Source organism: Rhineura floridana, chromosome 12, assembly GCF_030035675.1.
Source record: "Rhineura floridana isolate rRhiFlo1 chromosome 12, rRhiFlo1.hap2, whole genome shotgun sequence".
NCBI lineage: Eukaryota > Metazoa > Chordata > Lepidosauria > Squamata > Rhineuridae > Rhineura > Rhineura floridana.
This window is the reverse complement of record NC_084491.1, coordinates 10317844-10339391: the sequence shown is the minus strand read 5'-3', so window position 1 is coordinate 10339391 and position 21548 is coordinate 10317844. Positions and strand designations below refer to the sequence as shown.

Below are 21548 nucleotides of genomic sequence, written 5' to 3'. Positions count from 1 at the left end.
TAACCGCTCCTACATAGAGCTTAGTCGAAGTACCTCTCCTCACTGTGTTCTTAGCTCCTTGTGTTGGTGTCATAATAATAACATGCCTTGGTACAGTACTTTAGATCAGTACAGGTTTGTTTTTGCAACACATGGCCCTGATCAGAAGATTCTAGGGAATCTTTGGCCTTCCAGATGTTGCTGAACTCAGTAGTGTAGTGGCAAATTCTGAAATGCAGGGTCCCTTTGTGATAATCACAGCCACCCCTCTCCCATTCTCCCCCCCCCCCACTGGGTTGAGAATGAGATCCTTGTTAATGCCTTCTGCCACAACAACAGACGTCCCTAGGAGCCAATCAGCATGAAAGGAGAGAGGGATAGCTACTGAGAAGAGTCTTCTCTGTGGCTGACTCACCTCCTTTCACTCTGATTGGCTCCAATCAGCAGGGAAGGACAAGGAAGCATGCTATAAAGACTCTTCTCTGTGGCTAATATGCTCCCCTTTCATGCTGATTAGCTCATAGGATGCTGGAGACAGAGAGACCCTGCTGGGACCCTGCTCCCCAAAAGCAAAAGGGCTAAGACCCCCTGAGTCCCTAGACGAGTACACACCTGGCTAAACTACAACTCCCATCACACCCAGCAAGCAGGACCAATGGCCAAGGATGATGGGAGCTGTAGTTCAGCAACATCTGGAGGGCCAAAGGTTCCCCACACCTGGGCTCTAGTCACTATTCTAGTGCAGCCTTCACCTAGTGACCTCCAGATATTTTGGACTAGAGCTTTCAAGGTTTTGTTTTGGACAGTTGTGCTGACTGGGGCTGATGAGAACTGTAATACACCCATTTGGAAGGCACCAGGTTGGTGAAGGATGGACTAGTGCCATGTGTAAGCATCGTGGCAGTGCAGGTTTGCTATGCAGTCTTCTTTGTGCTGGTCACGGAATTGTTTTTAGTGGTTTGCAGTGGACTGTTTAAAAAGTACAGGCCAAAAATGGAGGCAGCATCTTTAGGCCCCCTCCTGCATCAACAGGGCAGGGTCACCTGCCAGCTGCGGCGGCTGCTGGTGGCAATGGGCAGCAGTGCTCTGATTTGCAGTCACTTGCTATTTTAATTCCCCACAATGCCCACCAGTGTAGCATAATTCTGGAGCATTGTGGGAGATGAAAACGGCAGCTACCATTTCAATTTCCTAGAATGGTCTGGAGTGATGCTCCATTGGAAGCAGTGTGGGGAGTTAAAATGGGGAGTGACTTGCAGACCCAACCACCCAGGACCAAGGGTCCAGGGCATTACATTTTTTGGGGGGAGGGGGAAGTGCTGCTAACCTAGTGTGCATAGAATCATAGAATAGTAGAGTTGGAAGGGGTCTATAAGGCCATCAAGTCCAACCCCCTGCTCAATGCAGGAATCCAAATCAAAGCATAATGCACTCTACTATACATTGAAACCTTCTAATGGGAAAGGTAACAGTAGGTCCCCATGTGAGCGTGATTGATTGACTGATTTTGTAAAGGTGATGCCTCACCTTTTTATGATGTACCAAATGCAAAAACATGGCACATGATTCTGGATGATGGCTGAGCACAGGGCACTGAGGCTGCTGAGAGGAAAAAATGGTTCACTTGACATACGAATGCTCTCGAGGCAGCTTTCATTTGGGGTGGGGGAGGTGGGGAGAGAGAAAACAACAAACAAATCCAACCAGTCCAACTTAAGCACAATAAAAACAAATGCAGTTTTATTTATTTATTTATTTAAAATATTTCTATCCCTCCCTTCTACCCTATAATAGGACACTCAGGGCGGCTTACAAAAATAAAATCAAACATGTACATAATAAAATTGTAAACAGTAAAATCACAAAACATTAAAATAAATTTAAAATACATAAAATACAACTAAAATACATAAAATATTATATATATATATACACACACATATATACTAAAGGGTCTACCCATCAAAAGGCCCTAAAATGTTAAAAGACCTGGAAAAAACAAAATAAGTTTTTCCCATTTGGGGCTGAAATGACATTCAAGTGAGTCTTCCTCAAGAGAGCATTCCACAGACTGGGAGCTGCCACTATGAAGAAGACCCTCTCTGCAGCCATCACCCAGGTTGTCTCAGACAACAGGGACCTTTGGAGGAGATCCTCCCATGATGGCCTTGGTGTTAAGGGAGCCTGGATGTATTGGGAGGCAGCCACTCCAGTGTTTATCTGGACCCTAAAGCTGGGGTGGTGAACCTGTGGCACTCCAGGTGTGGTTGGATTACAACTCCCATCAACTCCACCTTGCATAGCCAAAAGTGAGGGATGATGGGAGTTGTGGTCTAGCGACATCTGGAGGACCACAGGTTCCCCATGCCTGCTTTAAAGGTAAGTGTCAGAGCTTTGGACTGGGCTTAGAAAGTGACTGGGAGCCTAACAGGAACAGCGTTGAAGGGAGCTGAAGGTAGGGTTGCCCAGGTTTCCTGATACTCAAGGGGATGGAGTTCGGGGGTAGAAATGGTAGGGAAGTGGCAAAGCCTAGGAACATATAGCAGGGGGCTGAAGACTAGTGGTGCCTGGTAGTCCAGGGTTAGAGTCAATAGCCAAAATTGCCAAGCCAAGCACAAAGTAGCATGTACCCCAAGTCCTTCCCCCTGGAGATTCAGAGAAGGAGGTTAACTCCTGAAATTTCAGATGAAACCTGAGACCTGTCAGCCTGAATGGAAGGTGATTTCGACACGGCTATGCCTGACCTTATTGTGACTGACCTAGCTGAACTTGGTCAAATGCAGCAAACCACCAGGGGTTTGAGAAGCCCTCTTTGGCTGGCTGCCTGGATCACAAAAGCAGGGCTTGGAAGCTATTGCGCAGGTCACCCTATGCAGCTGAAGGTGCATGGTGACCCGTTGGCCAGGCTTTTGACAGTGGCAGCATTCCTTGTGGTATACATAATCATGTATTTGTCCTGCTGCTGTCTCTGGTTAAATAGGTGGCTCAGGTTTTTAAAGCACTGCAAAAACCTACAAAACCTGTGATTATAGTGGAGTGATTTGGACACACCATGTGCATCTATGTTTCTCTCTACCTTTGGTCTCTCCCTCCCCGGTCCTTAAAATCTAAATGTGCACTGCATTTTCTGAGCTCTCAATTCTGCCATCCTCACAGGAATTTGGAGCCCATCATTTGCTTGCCTGGAGGAGCGAGCCTCAGAGGCTTCATTCTTGTCACTTTCCTGGTTGAGAAAGCTGCTGCACCTGGGATCAAGGTATAGTCTGTCCCAGATTAGTTGACATCCTTTGCTTTGGATGCTTTATGAGCTGACAAGGAGTGGATTCTCCATGCCCATTTCCCAGGGCATCATATATTCTATAATAAAATGGAATTTTAAAATTCTGCCATTAAAGAAACTCAAAATACAGCACCAGGCAAAACTGAATTCTGTTACCTGTATACACAATAAGCAAATTTGCACCTGGTTGGCCTGATTTATTCTGTTTCTGTCCGTCAGGGAAGGATCAAGAAGCCGCATATGGAACTGTCTTCTCTGAACATTCTGTACATGCTTGGCCCTCCCTTGCCATAGCTCCTTAGATTTGTCCGCATAATATTTTAGCTCCCTTAAGGACTAGAAACTTGATTTTATTCTTTTTTTTAAAAAGCAGAGAAAGAAACCAAGCAAGGGGCCAAATAGAGATGGGTTTGCCGCAATCATATGTAAAATTGTGTTTGTGTGTGTGGTAGTCTAAAGTGCAAAAGAGCCAGATAAGTGGTGGGGTGCCAAAAGTGTTCATTGTCTGCTGACCCCAGTGCATTCTTCTAGTGGTCTTGTCCTCAGACGGGTTTACATCTGGCATCAATATCTTGAGGGGGGTGGGGGACGAGGAGAACAGAAGCAAAAGTGACCAAAAATGCCAAGGGAGAATTCTTTAATACAGTTGAAATGCTGGAACCATTGCAAGAAATATCTTCAATGGGGGAACATGCTATGTCAACCAAAATGCTTGGGAAGCAGCTTTTGAGACAGGTGACCTTTTCAATTATTGGGCTTTGAAATGTTGGATGTTTGCCTGATCCTTCAGCTGTTAGGGAGGCTGGCAGTACATATTCTCTAGTCATATAAACTGCTTAGAGATTATTATAATTAGAGAGGGGAGAGAAATTTGATTCAGTTCGCATTTAAAGCCAAATTGATCCAATTTGCACTTTATGAAAAAAGATGAGAACGGAAACACAGCCATCCTTTGAAATATGCGGTTATCTGAATTTTGTGGAACAATGTTTACAAAACTGCATATATTATTGGAGGAAGGGCAGGATAAAAATTTAATCTAAATAAATAAATAAAATGAACATATGAGTGAAGATGACATACAAAAATGCATTGTATTAGGAGAAATGGCTTGCCAAAATGTGTACATTAGTCAAAACTGCAGACAAAAATGTGTTTATTAGGAGAAATTCTCACTAAAATGCTGAAGAATTTTCATGAGGATTTTTTTTATCACAAATTGTTGTAGAAATGTGTGAAACTGAATTTTAGGCTGGAAAAATGAGAAACGGAGAGCACTGAAATGGACAGATCCTTCCATTCCTAATTGTAATGAAGCAGTACAGTAGGGCCCCACTCATACGGCGGGTTACATTCCAGACCCCTGCCTAAAAGCAAAACTCGCTGAAAAGCGGAACTCCATCCCAACGCCAAAAAAAAAGCTGTAAAAGCAAAACAAGCACTGTATGAGTGGGGCCTTACTCTAATTACTCTAATTGAAAGCTGGCGTATTAGCGGAATGCTGAAAAGCGGGCTGCTGAAAAGTGGGACCCTACTGTATATAAATTGCCAAAATAAAATAAATAAGCCATAGACTCCCACATGCAACACTCTCTCTTGTGTCCTGCAGGCAGTGGCTCAGGTTGTTAACAGCATCCTTCAGCTTGATAATAGACTTCTGGAAAAAGCACTGCAAGAAGTAGCAAGCAGTCTCAGAGACATGACCAGGGTGCTGAAGAAAATGCACGGTAAGCCTCCTGATGTGTTACTGGCCTGAGAATGTTAATGTTTATCACTCTTTTAAAAAGGTTTCTAATTCATATGGCTGTGATGATAAACTTGAAAATGTTTGGGAAACGCCTTGTGAAATCAGCCAGAAGATCAAAAAGTAGCTGAATGTTGGAAGATTCAGGGGAGACAAAAAAGTCCTTTTTCACACAGCGCAGTTATACTATGGAATTTGCTCCCACAAGAGGATGGCCACCAACTTGGATTGCTTTAAGAGAGGATTAGACAAATGCATGGAGGAAAAGGCTATCGATAGCTCCTAGCCATGATGACTACGCTCTGCCTCTATAGGCTGAGACAGGATGCTTCTGAATGCCAGTTGCTGGAAGCCACAAGAGGAGAGTGCTCTCTGCACTCAGGTCCTGCTTGCAGGCTTCCCACTGATATCTGGTTGGCCACTGTGAGGACAGGGTGCTGGACTAGATGGGCCACTGGCCTGATCCAGCAGGCTCTTCTGATGTTCTTAGGAGTAGCTGAATGTTATTTTATTTATTGCACTTCTATGCCACCACATTCCTCCAAGGAATTCAGGGGAGCCCTTGCTATCCTTATAACAACCCTTTGAGGTTCAACAGTAGGCTGAGACAGACTTGCAGAACCAGCTGATGGGGTCTGCTGTGCTGCTGGTAGGAGTGGGTGCTGTCCTAGTGTTCACACCAACTTTACTGTGCTGTGGGCACCACATCATTCTTGCTTTGTCCATTATATGCTTTGAAGTCTGGCTACTGCTAAAGCAGATGGTGCCCTGAAACCCAGTTTCAATAGACAGTAAGGGGAATGTTGTATGCTTGACGAGGAAATGTATGTGCTCTTACATGTGATCTTTATTTATCCTGTAAGGCATTTGGTGGTGGTGGTGGTGCTAGTGATTGGCTGAAGTGATGTCACAGAAGGGCAGAATGATCAGGGCCTTTGGTTGCCATTTGCTGAACTATTTAGAACCTAGAGACTTTTCTTCTCTCATGAAAGAGGTTTCCATTTTTTTGCCACGTTTGCAGGACATTTTAGAGTGTCTTTAGAATATCTTTAAGATTTCAGTAGGCACAGGATGGCTGAGGGTGGTGTGTGTGTGTGTGTGTGTGCACACTTTTGTATTTCTGTTAAGCATTTTTCCAGTTCTCTGCAGCCTCCTTAGTTGCCCACACTTAGGAACATAGGCAGCTGCCTTATACGAAGTCAGACCAATGGTCCATCTAGCTTAGTATCGTCTAGACAGACTGGCAGTGGGGGAGCTGCCAGGGATTGAACCTGGGACCTTCTGCTTGCAAGACAGATGCTCAGCCACTGAGCTATAGCCCTTCCCTGCTTCCTGACCTAGACAAGCTCCATGGGATGGGTTACTTCATGATGTCTTCCTTTGGACTTTAATTGAAGCCAAGTTGGGAAGGCTGGCTATTGAGCATCTGAGATGAGTGCACTAATGGATTTTGTTTAAAAGAGACATCTTTCTTTAACTTTGTTTTCTAGAGGAACTCCACACTGACTTCTTTAAAAGCAAAAGTAAAAAAAATAAAATAACAACAAACTGCTGACAAGTGTGCAGTAGGAAGCCTTCCCAAAGCCTAGCCAAGGGCAGCATGGGATTTTCTGGAAGCACAGGCACCTAGGGAGGCTGCACACAACTGGAAAGGTGACTTGTACAATGAAAGAAAAGGCACTCAGGAATAGGGCAAATTGAAATTTCAGTATCTCTGAAAGCATAAGCTTAAGTTCAATTCTCCACATTTTCACATTTATTTATTAGATTTATATCCTTTCTCCCAGTAGGAGCCCAGGGCTGCATTGGTTTGTGATTTTTTTTAAAAAAAGTTTTCATGAAAATTATCTGCATTTTTGTGCAAATTTCTCTTACTACACCCATGCTTGTATATAATTTCCTATAATATACACCTTTTTTGCAAAGCAATTTCTGGTAATGTAATACATTATGTATGTTACTTTCACTAATAGAGGAATACCCCGCATTAACGTACGCAATGGGTCCAGAGCGAGTACGTAAACTAAAAATGTACTTAAAGTGAAGCACTACCTTTTTTCACTTATCGATGCATGTACATGCAGGAAACAGGGCGGGCAACAGATCTATCTTATCTATACACAAAGCATGTCGGAGGGGAGCTGGGAAGGTAGAATTAGGTTAAGGGAGGAGGATTTCCTGATCTATGATCAGAGCAGCTCAACAGCGGACTATCCTTCCTCAAAGTTTTTTTTTGGGGGGGAGCTTTAATAAGGGCACCTCATGTATGGAATATTTTGTTTTAATAAAAGGTCTGTGACCCACGAATTTTATTTATTTTAATCATTGCAAATTCGGGGTGTGTGAAACGCCACTTCCTACTAGCAGTTTTTATGCCACTGGCAGATTAGCTCCCGCCCCTTTGCTGTTCACTTCAAATCCTCTTAAAAGGCCAAGGAAACTTTACAATTACAAAAAAAAAAAAAAAATCCAGCCCAGGGGGCTCCTGAGTGGCTGGTGCGAGTTTAAAGAGACTTGATTGGATTGTGCCACACCACACACGTGTGCACATGCACACGCTCACGCGCCTCTAGTCAAGGAAGAACCTGCCCAACTTTTCTTCCTGAGGGCTGGCTGTCACTCCCGCTCGGCAAAGCCAGCCCACAAGTTCTCCCTCTGCTGGATTTAAAGAGGCAGCGAGCATCCTTGCAGACACGCACACACGCTTGCGTTATACATGTGCAGGCACACACACATGTTCTCTCTCTGGTTTTTCCGGTGATACTCAAACTGCCTAACAGCATTTCTGAAGGCTTTCCGTGTCTGTTCTTGCGAAGCGACCGTACATAGACAGGGGAATGGTGCTACTGTAAATATGTCCGTACTAGCGAGTGTCTGTAAAGTGAAGGTCTGTATAGCGGGGTATTCCTGTATACACATTTATATGCACATTTTACTCTAGCATATGATTGTTTTACATGTTATATGGCTGGAGAGCTGCATGGCAAAATTCAGATTAGTTTGAATTTTGAAGGATTGTTTTGTTTTGGTTCTTGTATTGTTTTGGAAAGTGTGTATTAAGGAGGTTCACCCTTAAATGCAAACTGAATGAAATTTCTCCTTTCCCTACTCACATCCCCTGACAAACCCCCTCAGCCATCTCAAAAGTAAAGAAAGTAAGCACAGCAAAAACATTGCACCTCACTCATGAAAATTTCACTGAAATATTCTCTTTTTTTGTAATTTTCAAATGCAATTTTGTTTCTCATTAATTGATGGCAGATGACTGGAAAAAATGGAAGGGATGTTCATCCTGGAACAAGAAAAAGGCTTCTCAATTCATCATTTAATTTTTAAAAAAATATTTATTTATTTGATGGGCAAAGTCTATCAAATCCAACAAGTGGATAGAGAACTGTTTTCTGCGAAAAGCATTTCTTTTCTTAGCTTTTGGCAAAGAAGAAATTGTTGTTGTTGGGTCTTATTAATAGGTTATATTAATAGATCTGTGTTCCCCCCTCCCCATTTTTCAAACTTTGCTTCCTAGATTGTGTGGATCCTGCAATATTTTATGGTGTGATACGACTTTTTCTTTCTGGGTAAGTACAGCATTTATGCCTTTGGCTGTTAAAAAGTTTTCTGAGCATGACTGAAGGGCAGTGGCAAGAAGATGTACATACTTGAGAATATCCACACTCTGGGAATAGCCGCAGTGCAGACTGATTCACACCATCTTTATTTATTTATGTATTTGATTCCATAGATGCATTGCTGTCCATCAAATATCTCAAGGCAATTTGACAGTAAAAATGTCAACAATAAAACCAGTTTCATTTTCATTTCAGCGCCATGTGCATCTGATGGCACTATATAAATAAATGATAACAATAATAACAATAATAATAATATAATCCCATGAAACACCCTGCAGTGATTTCCCATACAATAAAATATATGCAGAATAGCTGCATATGTGAAAATAGCTAAACCATGTGCCTACGTAAAAGAATTTATATATATACAATTTAAAACAACAGCAACAACCAACACATACATGCACACACACACAAATCAATTCAAATCCAATATAGATACCAACTGGGGAAAAAGTATCCACTTAGAAGGCTTGTTGAAAGGGGATCATCTTTAACAGGTGCCGAAAGGACAATTGAGAAGGTGCCTGCCTAAGTTCTAGAGGGTAGGTGTCGCCACACTAAAGGCTCAGTTCTGACATTGTGTGGAACAAGCATCCTAATAGGATGGTAGCATGCAGGATGCTCTCTCCGGCAGAACACAGTGATTGGTTGGGTATGTAGGGGATGAGATGGTATTTTAGGCATTGGAGACTGGTGGCTGCAATGTCAGTGGGGCAGTGATAGGAAGTGGTAGAAAACCACTGAAAATTCTGGGGGGAACAGGGGACTTACCTGTACAAGCAGGCAGTGGCAGCAAATGGCTCCATGTTAGTGGAACAGTGGAATCTGCTCCAGGTTTTAATCCAAACTTTCAGGGAGCTATCCAAGATGCTGAAATAATCTTGGACAGCACCTTGGGTGGCTCCTGGAAAGTTCAGACTAAAACCCAAGGGGATTCCTCAGCCCAGGACCTCAGACAGCTCCTTGAAAGCTCAGGCTAAAATGCAGAGTGGATTCACTGCCCCACTGACATTGGGGCCACCAGCCACCACTGTTAGGCATCCTGGTCCCAGGTTGTATAGGGCTTTGTACACCAATCCCAGCACCTTGAACCTAGCCCAGTAGCTTGTTTGTAGCCAGCATTTTTTTTTTAAAAAAATTCAGATTAAAAAAACAAAACAAACTCAAATCTGAAATAAAGATCTCCACTTACAAGGCTTGTTGAATAAGGAAGGGCTTCACTAGGCACCAAAAAGATAGTAGAGATGGATGTCTGACTGTTATGTGATATTAGGCAGTCCCAAAGGGTAGATTTTCCCCACACTGAAGGCCCAGTTCCTATGTTGTACAGAACAGACTTCCTGGTAAGGAGGTATCTGCAGGAGGCCCTCTCCTACAGAGGGCAGTGGTATATAAGGGGAGAGAGAATCTTGTAGGTGCCTTGCTACCAAGCTATATAGGGCTACAGACTGGTTCTCCCTTCTCATCAGAAGCAGGTATGATCTCAGTGGCAAGCAATAGAAGCAGGAATAAGTCTGTGGTGTGTAGGACGGGGGATACTCTCCTCCAGCAAAAAATCATCCCTCCCCACTACTAATAGCCCCACAAGGGCAATTTCCATTTGTGGTACAAGGAGCTTTTCTCTTTGGGTGAATTACAATTTTTCTTGGGGTTAGTTTGTGGAATTTGAATCATGTCTGCCATAGGAGGGGAGTGTTAACTTCCCTACCCTGTGCACGCTGGTTATGATCCTGCTCAGCAACCTCTCTGTGACAGCTACTGACATTTTTTGCTTACACACAATCAACATAGTGTAGTCTCTTTGGCTCTCCATTTGTAGGGTGCAGACAGCTGTTTGTTACATTTTCCTGGCATTTCCTTACCTAATGATTTCCACATTTTATTTGGTCTTTTACACAACAGCTATATTCACAAAATAAATTTATTCTATTATTCCAATTTAACCAGTCATGGCTTCCCCCAAATAATCCTGGGAAGGGTAGTTTGTGAAGGGTGCTGAGAGTTGTTAGGAGACCTCCTATTCCCTTTACAGAGCTACAATTCTCAGAGTTCTCTGGGAAGAAGGACTGCCTGTTAAACCACTCTGGCAATTTTAGCCCTTGTGATGGGAATAGGGGGGTCTCTTAACAACTTTCTGACCTTTCACAAACTATACTTCCCAGGATTCTTTGCAGGAAGCCATGACTGGTTAAAGTTGAATAATAGCAGAATAAATGTATGGTGTGAACGTGGCCAACATAAAAGCCACTTCTGGAAATCTAATGAAATTTAGTGGAAGTTTAGTGCTCATTTCCGTGTTAATTGCTTCCAGGAAATAAATCTTTTTGCAACCCAGAAAATTGTGGGAGTACAGTGATGACATTTGAGGTGGTCCACTGGTACAATAGTTCTTTCCCACCATTTTCATGGGGGAACAAAAGTGTGCATCTACTGAAATGTACATTTCATTCACACCCCGCCCACTGATGTGAATGAAATGTAGCACGACATGGCAGTATATCAATCAAAAAGCCACAGTTCCACAATGCAACAGGTACTGCAGTTTGAAAGGAATGTTAGAAATCATAACAGATGTTATGCCAGCACATAGTCGTGGAGTGGAGCAAGTGCACCCCTGCCATCTCTGAGCACCTGGCATGCATACCCTGCCTTCAACCTTCCCATAAGGGCTGTCACATTACAATGTGACCAACATGCATAAAATGCTGGATCTTGTCTAGGGATGGGAGTGAAATTCAATTCAGTTTTTGTTTAAAGATGGAGCGTACCTAATTAACACTTCCCAAAACAAAATTTGAATTGAAACACAGCCATCTTTCAAAATTTACAGGTCTTCAAGCTTTGCAAAGCAGTTCTTCAGCCAAGTCTTGTGTACATAAATTCAGATAGCAGGATAAATTGTGCATAAAAATGTGTACTGTATCTTAGTGATGCGTTTTTATTCACAATTTATCTTGCTATCTGAATTTGTTTTTGTACAATGCATACTGTATCTTAGTGACCTCCTCTAGGATGCACACCTTAATGTGGTGAGGGGATTCGAGAGTGTTGAAGAAGCTGAGAGCAATGCCGTTAGGAGTCCAGACCAAGAGGCTAGACTCCTAACAGGGTCACCCAAGGCGGAATGGCCAAAGCTGAGACACCAGACTAAGATGCAGCTAGACTCAGAGGAAAGCAATGGTAAACCACCTCTGAATACCTCTTAACATGAAAACCCTATGAACAGAGAGAATACATGATTCGCTAGAAAAGACAATAATGCTGGGAAAAACAAAAAGGAGTAGAAAAAGAGGAAGGCCAAACAAGAGATGGATTGATTCCATAAAGGAAGCCACAGACCTGAACTCACAAGATCTGAACAGGGTGGTTTATAACAGATGCTATTGGAGGTCACTAATTCATAGGGTCACCATAAGTTGTAATCGACTTGAAGGCACATAACAACAACAATCTTAGTGAAAGCAACATACAAAAATGCATGATATTTGAGGGAAATGACTTTGCCACAATGTGCATATAGGCAAAATTGTGTAGAAAAATGTATACATCAGGAGCAATGAGCACAAAAATGTGGATTTATGTCCATGAGGACCTTAAAAAAAAGAATTTGCAAAATGATGTGGAAATGTGAAGAACTGAACTTAAGATTGGAAAAAGAGAAATGGAAAAGAGAGATTTGCCCATCTCTAGTTGAGTGCTACTCTGCTGGACAGGCTCAGAGACATAATGGTCTTCCCAATCATGCCCTATGGAGACAGATAATCAATCATATGATGATAATGCTTAATCCCCACATGCTTTTCTTTCTTTCTTTTTTTAAAAAAATTCATACAATATAATCAAATAAATTGTTACAGTCTTCATATACCCCACACACCCGCCTCATTTGCTCATGCTTTTCTGCAAGTTTTTTTTATGGCTCTATGTGCTACAGAGAACATGGCTGAAGGTTGGTGTACACCTCCTCCTCCCTAATGCTTGGCTTTCTGGAGCCACATAATCTAATTCTGCTACCTTTACTTAATCAGGCTCCCTCATTAAACCTTCATTAAAACTTGGATGGATTAAAGTAGGGGGAGAAAATGATGACCAGAAGGACTTGAAGGCTAGCTTTAATGCAAGAGCCACACTTTGGGGACTGCAGGCTCCCTGAATGACTGCAATGAGGGCTGTGTTTCTAGGTCTCTGATTGTAATCGTTAGCAAAAGTAGGTTATGTGGTATCCTTTATGACTAAGAAGTGATTTGGCCAAGTCCCCCAAACGGGAGGGATCCTGACATGCAGTACATGAACGCTTGCATGCACATGAACACACCCAGCCACATAAGAGAAGCACCATAGATCCATTTCAGATTGGATCCCAAGAAGCCTGGCTTGGGCCTAGAGATCAGTTTGCATTTAAAGCCATATTTGTCAAATTTGCACTTTCCAAAACAATATGGGAACCAAAACGCATATCTCCTTTACATGCATTTTTGTAAACTGTGCGGGTTGGCAAACTGCCTTGCAAAATTCGGACAAGCACAAATTTCAAAAGTTGGCTGTGTTTCAATTCTCATATTATTTCAGGAACTACAAATTTGGTCAGTTCAGCTTAGAATGTAAACTGAATTACATTTTTCTGTGCATTCCTAGTGTGGATCAATCTGAAATGAATCCAAAGTTGTCCCTGTCCCACCGACAGCATTCACCCAGAGTTATGGGCATTATGGATGGTATTCAGTACTAGTCCTCCTTGGAGTAAACCCATTGAAAATGGACATGATTAACTTGGGTTCATTAATTTCAATGGGTTTTCTCTGGGTAGGACTTAGTTGAATACAACCTCATGCTTCATTGCATCTTTGTTAGATACTGCTGCAAATATGCATAGCCGTGCCCAGAGCCAGAGTCTGCAGAGCCCCCTGGAGCTGTTTCTGCTTTGTAGATTGGCCCAGTAAGTCTGAAGGTAGAGATAGGAACATATGGTGGGGACTAGACTACAGAACAACCTTGGCCAGACAAGTGTCTTCCAGCTGTCTTCCAGCATGCTGGTTGGGGCTGATGGGAGTTGTGGTCCAAAACCTTGGGGGGGCACCAGGTTGGCCCAGGCTGCTGCATTGTCTGGACTGCTTTCCTTCACACTGGCACTAGCACAACAACTAGCATGCAAATGTCCAGAATTATGTGAGGAATGTCTGGGTTACAGAGCGCTAAAGGCCACTGTGAGGTTTTCCTCCAGTTTTCCATCAAAAACTTATCTAGCCTTGAAGATCATCAGCTTGGGGGGGGGGAAGAATGTTATGTTAAAAATATTCTGTGTGTTTGTGTAACTTTTTGACACTGAAGGCTTTCTATATATACATGTCTGGGATCAGCTAAAAATAAGTTTGGATAAAAAAATTGTTTCTCTTTCTGTTGTCGTGCAAGAGTGGCTGTGCCAGAGAAAATATGTGAAGCACCATTCACGTCCCTGTAGAGTTCTCAAGTATGTCATTCTGTTAGAATGAGGAAGTTCATATCTCTGTGGCATGGCTGATGAGCTGCAATTCTGGCTCCTTCCTCTCTTTTCTCCTTTGCTCCTTTCTACTACTGCCACTTCCTTGCATTCCTTCTTTGTTTATTATTTATTTATTTATTTATTTATTTATTTATTATTTGATTTATATCCCACCCTTCTTCCCAGCAGGAGCCCAGGGCGGCAAACAGAAGTGCTAAAAACACTTTAAAACATCATAAAACAGACCTTAAAATTAATTAAAACAAAACGTTAAAAACATTTTTTTAAAAAACTTTAAAAACATCTTTTAAAAAAGGGTTAAAAACATATTATTATAAAAAACATATTAAAAAGCAATTGTAACACAGCAAATTCTAATTGCATATATAAGGCACAACGTGGGCAACTTGTACAGCTCTCGGTAAGCAGAGCATTCCCAGGGTTATCCAGTCCAGCAGCTTTCAGGTTTTCTTTCTGCAGAGGACCCATGTCGCATCAGTTGGGCTGTCAAGGCACTGCTAAGCATTTTCTGTGGAATCCTAGCATACTGCAAAGTATTGTAGGATTTCTAAGGGCTTGGTTCCCATGGTTATTTATTTATTTATTATTAATTTAATTTATTTCCTTTACCTGGAGGTTCCAGGGTGGTTGACCACAATTTAAAATGCATCCTTAAAAACAATTTAAAACAACTTTACAAATTTACTCAGTGGTGAAGCATCTGCCTTGCATGCCGAAGGCCCCAAGTTCAATCCCTGGCATCTCGATATAGGGCTGGATTTTAGAGCAAACTTTCAAGGAGCTGTTCAAGGTGCCGAACCTATCTTGGGACAAGGTTTCAGCACCTCAGACAGCTCCTTGAAAGTTTGCACTAAAACCTGGACCAGATTCACTGTTTCACTCACATCAGAACCACCAGATTCCACTGCTTCCAGGTATTGATTCAAAGCTCTGTACAAATATTTAGCTCAGGGGGTAGATATAGTGGACACTATCCTGCTTCCTCCATCCATGCATTGGTTTTACCCAGCTTCCCCAACCTGGTGCCTTCCTAAGGTTTTGGACTACAAAACCCACCATCCTGGCCATTGGCTATGTTGTCTGAGGCTGATGGGAGTTGAAGTCCAGCAACATCTGGAGGGCACCAGGTTGAGGAAGGCTGGCTTTACCTGAATGGTTGTCTGAACAGGGCTGTGCCTAAACATATAATGCAGTCTCTATCTCCCATAGGTGCTCTACATTCCTTGGCAGAAATGCTCAAAACGTGGGCCCTGTTCACACGTTACAGTCAACGAGTGTACAGTCTGTGTACCTGGGTACAAAAGTAGCTGGGCTGTACACTCGTACAGTTATTCACATGTAACATTCAACGAGTGTACAGTCTGTTATATACACATTTGCTGCCAGGGAAAGAAAATGGCTTCAATGACACTGTTTAAATGCGCCATTGAAGCAAATCCCTTTTACTGGCAACAAGGCAAGGCATGCTGGGTCTGTTATACTTCCTGAAACTGTTTCCTGTCAAGGGGTACATTCAATAGAAAGAGTTTTGGCAGAAACAGGAATGTAGTTTTACTCTTCATTTTTCCTGCAGATTCTTAAGTTTTTAAAATCAAAACCCCAACTTTTAAAAAGAAAATACTCACCTGTAACTATCATAATTATAGTTATTAAAATATTGCATTTTTCATTGCCTGTTATTAGAGTATGTATGGTTTTTGATGAAGGCTTTCATGAAACAATCCTATACATGTCTATACAGTCCTATAGAGATCAATAAGACTTACTCATAGATAAATCTGTGAAAGTGCAGACCTAAATATATTGAATATTTATATATGAAAATATTTTGAGGAGGGGGCTGCAACAAAAACAAGCTGCTTAAAAGAGTATGAACTGAAACTATTCTTCCAACATGGTACACCTGATTATTTCTTGAGGATATCATGCGTTTTAATACACAAAACTACACTCAAAATATAAATGTGGGGAAAATTCTTTATCAGTTGGGCTTTCCAGCCTACTGCTCCCACTGTAACATACTCTGTCCCCTGGAAAGCCTTTCCTGGTATTTGGGAAACAAGAAAGCTCTGGACTGTGGTTTTTATGGTTTTTCAGTAGAAATGTTTGTAGCTCAGTATCAAAGTGATCATCCGTATCTCTTCTTATGATCTATGTCAGTGGTTCCCAACCTTTATGGGTATGGGACCCCCTTTATAAGCTCAAAAAAAATTGTGACCTCCCTCCAAGAAGGCAGCTAGGCTGCCAGGAAGGAAGGGGGAAAGTAGCCTTTGCTTGCAGCCTTGCTTCTTTTTGCTTCACTAAAAGCCCTCATTCTGAGTAAGGGCATCAGCAGCTGTGGTAGTGTGAGGAGACGGCAGACAGTGGTAGTAATTCTCTTTTCTTTCTGGTAGCTTCACCCTCAGCCTCCTTTGGTGTCTGCCATGTATTTTATACCTTTGGTGTGCCTGAAAGATGTTCCAGCACTTCAGCAAAAGTCCTCCCCTCTCAATTGGAGCAAGGAGGTGTCATTTGCAGTGGCAGTGGGGAGCAGACAGTGTCCAGGGAGTGAAGACTTTTTTTAAAAAAATAATTAATTTATTTACTGTTAGCAGCCCCCTCTGGATTACTTCGTGGCCCCCAGGTTGGGAACCGCTGATCTATGTCATAATATTTAGCTTTTGGATAGCACTTTAAATGCAGGGTGGGCAGAAAGTAGATCAAAATGTATTGGTGTATCTCAGGATGACTCACAGAAGATCAGTGAGGATTTCAGACTCCTGTTTCACAATGAAAACAAGAAAACGACCCCCACACACACCATTATACTGCTGAAATGAAGAAAGTGGGGAATATCAGAGTGGAGTTTTGTGTGGAAATGCTGTGAGCTCAGTTCAATTTTGGAACTCCAAACAAATTCCTGGGCTAAGAATTATTTAACTCTAAGTGCATATATTTTGTGGCTTGCTCTGGTTGGTGGATCTTGGGTTTTTGTAATAATAACAATAAAATCAATACAAAAAACCTGAAGTCTAACCATTCTGATCTAGAGTATTAGATCCTGGTCTAACCATGAAGTCTAACCATCCTGATCTAGAGTATTAGATCCTGATTTAGTCTAACCATGAAGTCTAACCATCTTAACCATAGAGTATTTGCCACCCTGGGCTCCTGCTGGGAGGAAGGGCAGGATATAAATCAAATAATAAACAAACAAACAAAACATTACAACCCTACAAGGCAGGTTTGTGTTACCATAAAACCATGTAATACAGCTACTTCTGACAGCAGTTTCTAATGGAGGCAGCCATTATCATGTGTTTGACCATCAGGTGTGTCTAATTTTGATGCATGACACTTGACATAGAAGGTAAGAGCTGCACAGAGATGAGCAAATCCACAATTTTTCTCTTCTCAATTTCTGGATACACAGTAGAAAGGTGACATTGCTTTTTTGAAAATGCCTTCTTTGGCAATGTTTTGAAGAGTCTTACCTCTGCTACTGTAGTTTCATTTTTGCAAGCACTCTTTTGAACCATGCTACAACAACCCTGCAAGGTAGGTCTGTGCCTATACAAATGATTTAGTGCAGGGATGGCCAGAAGATAGACTGTAATCACTTGGTAGATCTCTGGGAGATTTGTAGTCAATTGGCAAGCGCTTCTGGCTTCCAGTTGTTTAACAATAGCAACAAAAGGGCACACATCCGTTTGGAAATTTGACAACTGAAATTAAGAATACTTGTGTAAAGTAGGAATAGATCTATGTGTGGAAAGACTGTGAGCTCATCTCAGTTCTGATAACCCTGTGCTCAGCAGCTTCGCAGAGACACCATGTTCTTTCATACTAGACGTATGTCTTTTGCAGCTGGCTGCAGTTGGTGGTTCTTGAGGTTTTAGCAAAACACAGGGTGGATCCCAGACTCTGCCTGTAATGGCTCTCTCAGTAATGGCAGCATTGCCACTCACTGAATGGGGCAAGGTGCCTGAAAGTTCAGAGCTGGTGACACCACCATCCTGCAGCAGGTGGGCACACACCTGCAAGCTTGTGCTGCATTCCACCAAAGTACCCCCAACTTTGCCATCTCTGTGCCACTGCCATTCTCTCCCCCCCCCATGTATCACTACTGACCTATGTCATCAAATTATTGGAAGAGTCTTGGCCATATTTCTCTTTCTTGACCTTTAGGAGGAAATAGAAAGCACACAACATAACTTACCTTACCATTGATTTCAATAGGTTTTAAAAGACCAAGGAAGAGAAATATTGTGGGTAATTTATATTGGATTTATAGAGGTACTGTAGTGTACAAGTTCTGCAAAGGCCAGTGTGGTGTAGCGATAAGAGTACTGGGCTAGGGCCTGGGAGACCTGGATTCAAACCCTCATTCAGCCATGAAACTTACTGGGTGACTTTTGGGCTAGTCACCTTCTCAACCTAAACTACCTCATAGGGCTATTCTGAGGTGCTGTGTGTACATATGCCACACTGAGCTCTTTGCCAGAAAGTTGAGATGTAAAGGAAATAAGGCATTAAATAAGATTAAGGCTACAATCCTTTGCACAATTACTTGAGAAATTATATATATAATTTCTGGGCAATGTGTTACTTAGCCATTTAGTTATTTTATTATTGTAGTTGTGATAGCAGCTATTATTCATTACCTGAACAAGGGGGTTGGAGCAAGTTTTGGAATCTATTTGTGGCACTATCCTGAATAGTAGGTGTACTACTTGTAACAAGCAACAATAAGAGTCACATGATGACACATTGAACATTTAACAGACATTATAAATTTTATAATATTTATTGATAAATCACCTAGTATTTAAAGGAAAGGATTGAATTTAGAAGTTAAAGGCTGTAATTCTATATTCACATTCACTTCAGGAGTAAGCCCCATTAAACTCAGTGGGACTCACTTCTGGGTAAACATGGGTAGGACTGGACTGGACTGTGAGCAGACACAGAGACAAACTCCCCTCCCTTTCTCTGCCCCCCCAACTGTTTCTTTTAAGGGGCTGGAATCCTAATGCTTCTTACCTGGGAGTAAGTCCCACCAAACTGAATGGGATTTACTTCAGAGTAAGCATGGGGTTAGTATTGTACTAGGAATGTAATCAAACTTAATTTTGTAAAAATTAACAATGTAAGTCCTTGCCTAGCTCTAGCTTCTCGGACAGAACACTTGCTTTTTTTAGGCAATCCTACCTCCACTTACCTGTGAGTAAGCCCCATTGAACTAAGTGAGACTTACTTTTGAGTAATGTTTTTAGAATTATATTGTGAGCCCTCAGAATCTCTGCCCTTCTCTCTCTTCGCTAGTTTTCTGATTACTGCTTCCTTCTGCCCTTCTCTCAAGATGGCAGTTTCCACTCGCCTGAGCCCACAAGAGGCTTAAACTCCATTTAAGTTTGTAAAACAAATCTATTTTTTAAACCTAGCTCTAGCTTCCTGACAAGTCTCTCACATTTTTAGTCACTCCATTTACCTGGGAGTAAGGCCCATTGAACTCAGTTCAATGATTTACTTCTGAGTAGACTTTTAAAAAATTGCAGTGAGTCCTTCAAAGCTCTCTCCCCCCGTTTTTTGCCTCTCCCCCCAGTTTTTTGCCTCTTCCCCCCATGTTTTGCCTCTTCTCCCCCCCCCCATTTTTTGCCTCTTTCCTTCCCTCAAGCTCTTTCCTTGCTTCAGGCTGGTCTCCCTTTCCTCTTCCTTGCACTTGCCTCCATTTTAGCTTTACTCTTCTTTCCCTCTCTGTGGCTCCAGCAACTGACATTTTTCTTCAGCCCATTTCTGATTGGCTGTTGCTGCTGCTGCTGCTGGTACAAGGCTCACGCTGTCCCCAGGGAGAAAAACTGATTGCTCACGATCAGCTCCACGGGGACAGCATGCAGGGAGAATCACCACGTGAGTAGAAGACGGCTTTTTTCAGGATGCCTGTACACTTGGTGATTTTTGAAATCACCACATGTAGACTCTTTCTCACGAGCAGCTGTACCCAGGTACAGGGGGCTTCTACCTGGGTACAGAGTAACGTGTGAATACCCCTGTGGTGAGTCTTCTAAGCAGCTGATGGGGAGAGGGCTTGTCAGCTCATGATTTTCTCTCTCTCTGTGTGACCACTTTAATAAAATATCAGGCTAAAAATAGAGACTTGCTGATTGCCAGAGTCTTGCCAACATTTGGCAGGGGCAGATGGCAAAGGATGCCTAATGAGCCTGCACGCAGCTTGAGTCCTAGGCGAGCCCGACCCTCGTTTCTAGCTAAAGCACATCTCCTGCAATGCGTCACCCAGCAGAGAGGCATGGAGGCTCTGCGGCCTATCAGCCTGGCACTGGGGGGGGGAGCATTTACTTTGATTGCAGCCAGAGAACATTGTGAAGCACTGTTCATGGGAAGATCAGGATTATAACCAGGGGCTGGCTCCTTTACAGATACAATTTCACTTCCTATGAATCTTCTGGAAGCAATTTCCCAGTATTCCTCTTTATTTATTAGTTGCATTTTTGCACTCAGGTGCTACAAAGCGACTCACACAATAAAACAGAATAACAAAGGTATTCAAACCAGATAAAAACAGCAAGACACAAAACCCTAAAATGCTCATCAAACAATATATTTAAGAGGAACAAGTCCTACCCCTCCTCACTTGATGGACGAGTACAACAAGGCCACTGACATATTTAACTACCAACCCAATGAAAAGCCATAAGCCTGGATAAAATACATACCATAAAACATATATAAAATGACTAATTAAAACATATTATGTATATAAAAGAGAACCAGTGTGGTGTAGTGGTTAAGCCTTAAGGTGTTGGACTACCTGGGAGACCAGGGTTCAAATCCCCACACAGCCATGAAACTCACTGGGTGACCTTGGGCCAGTCACTGCCTCTCTCAGCCTCAGAGGACGGCAATGGTAAACCCCCTCTGAATAGCGCTTACCATGAAAACCCTATTTGTAGGGTCGCCGTAAGTCAGAATTGACTTGAAGGCAGTCCATTTCATTTCCCCCCCATGTATATAAAAACAGTCAAAACAATTTCAAATCCATTCTAGATATTGATTGGGATGAAAAATTCTCCTTTGAAAGTTTGCTGAAAAAGGAAGGATTTCAACAGTGGCTGAAAAGATGACAGAGATGGCCCCTGTCTGATATCTAACTAGATCAATGAGCTGATATTTAGCCATGCTCATGAATCAAGTGGGTCCAGTGTTATTTAATTATTTAACATGAATTAAATTTATATCCTGCCCTTCCTCTCAGAATAAGCTCAGGGTGGCAAACAAATGACAAAACACTAAAAAATCTATAAAACATCTTAAAAACACAACATCCTGTAAAAAAAAATCCTTAAAAACAATTCCAACACAGATGCAGACTGGGATAAGGTCTCTACTTAAAAGGTCTGTTGGCATGTAATA

The 21548-nt window shown here is 42.2% G+C and overlaps 1 protein-coding gene across 4 annotated transcripts in view; it reads left to right on the top strand.

The window, feature by feature from the left end:
* Window positions 1-21548, top strand: part of IDO2 (indoleamine 2,3-dioxygenase 2) — a 57537-nt gene that overhangs the window by 15772 nt on the left and 20217 nt on the right. For all 4 annotated transcript variants that reach the window (XM_061592412.1, XM_061592413.1, XM_061592411.1 and 1 more), the window contains 3 exons: window positions 3136-3235; window positions 4869-4986; window positions 8530-8581. In XM_061592412.1, the coding sequence (XP_061448396.1) occupies window positions 3136-3235; window positions 4869-4986; window positions 8530-8581 (270 nt within the window). The remainder of the gene's footprint in view (window positions 1-3135; window positions 3236-4868; window positions 4987-8529; window positions 8582-21548) is intronic.